This window comes from Mastomys coucha, unplaced genomic scaffold (assembly GCF_008632895.1).
Source record: "Mastomys coucha isolate ucsf_1 unplaced genomic scaffold, UCSF_Mcou_1 pScaffold20, whole genome shotgun sequence".
NCBI lineage: Eukaryota > Metazoa > Chordata > Mammalia > Rodentia > Muridae > Mastomys > Mastomys coucha.
Window position 1 is genome coordinate 112,785,810 of NW_022196903.1, and position 2,778 is coordinate 112,788,587.

Consider the following 2,778-nt stretch of genomic DNA (forward strand, 5'->3'; position numbering starts at 1 on the left):
TCTGTAGACCAGGCTGGCCTCAAACTTGGAAATCCGCCTGCCTCTGCCTCCCAAGTGCTGGGATTAAAAGTGTGCGCCACCACTGCCCAGCTGGCCTCAGATTATAGGCACACACTCCAACTCCAGCCTTTATTAGTGTTTTTTCTTAGGTAAAATGTTTTACCATATAAAGTGTGTGGCAGAGTTTAGAAAGTATGAAGCACTGTATTGTAAGAACAACAGTTCTAGCCAGCTAGCTGCAATGGCACCATGAGAGCCAGGGACAGCAGCAGGCACAGTTGGCTTCTAAACACACAGGTAAGAAAGGGCAGTGCAAGAGCAGGAAGCTTGGGATAGGTCTTGCTCCATCAGAGCAGCAGACTCCAAACCCAGGACATGAGGTGGCTTGTTTATTTTTTAGTCTCCTGGTAAAACTACTCAGTAACCCCAAAGCAATAATGCGTTTCTTATCATTGGCTAGAAAAGGGCTGTGAGTATGTCTATGAGGGGCACACTCCCTGCTTTACAAATGACTACTAAACTACAGCTATTGTGTGGCCCTCCTCGCCTAGAGTAACAAACACATGCCCCTGCAGTGTGCAGATGAACAGCCAGGGAACTGATTCCCTTTGGTTTTTAGCTTTCTCTGGCGTGTAGCTCACTTTCTGGTTGCTGCTGTACATTTCCCTTCCTGCGTCTCCCACCTGGTGCTGAGAGCCACACAGAGACCCGGCCACTGAACGACTTACCTTCTATCCTTCTTGGCTGTGTTCAGAGGTTGATATGGTGGCATTTTTTAAAGCAGTTTAACATTAAGACAGAAACATTTCAGGGAGAACGGACTCCAAAGGAGTGAGGTCAACAAAAGCATGGGTGGTGTGTCCAGCGGATGCAAGGACCAGTACTGTGAGCTTAGTAGTCACAATTATCACTTTCCACAAAACTGATTTCCTTAGACAAACCTCAAGGGCATCAGATCAAAGGAAGACACAGCCACAGCTGCACTGTTTTCCAGCCAGATGGCCGGTACAGGAGAATCTAGACAGTGTCCTGGCAGCATTGTAAGAAATTTAAAACAACTTCTTCCTAAACAAAACAAAACCAAACAAACCCATCCTCCTCCTTTATTCCTTGTTCCAACTTTTCTTTATTGATATTTTAATGTCAAAGCCCCAGGTAGATCCTAGCTACCAGCCCTCAGAATTCAGTGTGTTCTCTACAGGCAGGGAGGGACATGAGAAGGTACAGTTCATAGCACAGCTTTTTAAAAACAATTATAAATCAGACTGTATATTTATAATTATCATAAAGTATATTTTAAACATAGGCTAATAGCAACATTACTGTCTGTCCATCCCTCAATCCCATCAATTTGTGGAGAGTTACTACACAGGACACTGTAAAATCATCAGAGATAGGATGATTTATAAATAAAATCATTAATTGAGAAATTTTGTTATATGCCCTGGAAGTTCTGTCAAAAATGTACAGAAAGAAATTATAAATGTGACTAATAACACACAAAAAGAAAACAAGACACAAAGTCCAAACCCCACTATGTCAAAAGCACAGCAATCCACACAGGAGTCACGTGACAATGGAGGAGCAGAAAGCACACTGGGAGTCACGACTGAACAGAGAAGACGTGGAGGTGATCATGGAGAAAGAAACATGATAGCAAGTGAAAATCATTTCCATAATTAAGGAAAGCTGTTTCTCACCGTTCTGAACAAAATGGCTGAACTAAGAGCATCTGATTGGCTATGCCCATATACCCTCCTCCTCATCCTATGGGGAGAGATGACAAGGGAACAATGCCCCAGGGCAGCATGGGAATGAAAAAGAGTTGGTTAGTATTAAAACAAAGACATAAACATAATGTAGCAGAAAAGAAGTTCTTGGCTGTTTACACATTAGGTTCTAGCTCCCTAAACGACAAATTAGTAAGGAGTTTATGGTCCATGTCTATTCTCCTCCTTTCCCAGAGCTGGTGCGAGGTTCTCAAGCCAGAGCTCTTCTGTAGGATCTGCTTGTTGCCTTTCTCCATCTCTGTTTGCCCTTCCCACATCCTGTCACCTCTACCTCATCCAAACCTGTTGCATGGAAAAGATCTGACAAGTTTCATGCAGAGGCAAGACAGTCTTAATTCAGTAACAGGAAGCAGGCAGCGCAGTAGTTTCTAGGTGGGGGACACCGGGCAGATGGCTCTCCATTTGACATAAGGCTGATGCTGTTTTCCTCTAAAGTACTAGGTGTACTCATCCGCCATAGTAAAGGCCATCTGACAGGAACATTCCTTCTGACTCTTACAATAACATTTCAGATACCAATTGCTACTTTCATCTATATGTTTCTATGGCTTCTTCTAAGCAATGCTCCAGTTGTCACTTGGTGGAGATGTTTAGCAGGGGAGTTTTCCTTAACTTTGTAGTCACATGGTTATAGTTACTTGGCTATTATTTTTCCCCTTAGTTTTGTATTTTTACACATATTAAGACTGGGTGTAACAGAGATGTTGAAACTGATTTTGGGCACATAGATATGAAATAATCTCCCCAATCTCAATGAATAGGATAGGGATTTATCACATTCAAGATCTTGGGAGGGCTTTTTTTCTCCTTTCAAAAATTTGCAATTGAGTATGATTCTCTTCCGTTTCATGAGTGTCTCTTTTGCATTAGTAGCAAGCTGAAAGCAGTATCTCTTGATAATGTCATGTCATGCTGAAGGGGCATGCCAGGAAATGAAGGCAAGAAATTGAATTTCATCTATCACCCTATTCAAAAAAAATTTTTTTTT

The 2,778-nt window shown here is 42.2% G+C and overlaps 1 protein-coding gene across 13 annotated transcripts in view; it reads right to left on the bottom strand.

The window, feature by feature from the left end:
- Window positions 1–2,778, bottom strand: part of Erc1 (ELKS/RAB6-interacting/CAST family member 1) — a 301,008-nt gene that overhangs the window by 53,282 nt on the left and 244,948 nt on the right. For 4 of the 13 annotated variants that reach the window (XM_031383189.1, XM_031383188.1, XM_031383192.1 and 1 more), the window contains one exon: window positions 1,736–1,767. The exons of 7 other annotated variants lie outside the window; for them this stretch is intronic. In XM_031383189.1, coding sequence (XP_031239049.1) covers window positions 1,741–1,767 — 27 coding nt within the window. In that variant the 3' untranslated portion in view covers window positions 1,736–1,740. Of the gene's footprint in view, window positions 1–1,735; window positions 1,768–2,778 lie in introns of those variants that run through there. 2 more of the 13 variants (XM_031383193.1, XM_031383191.1) reach the window with 1 other exon arrangement.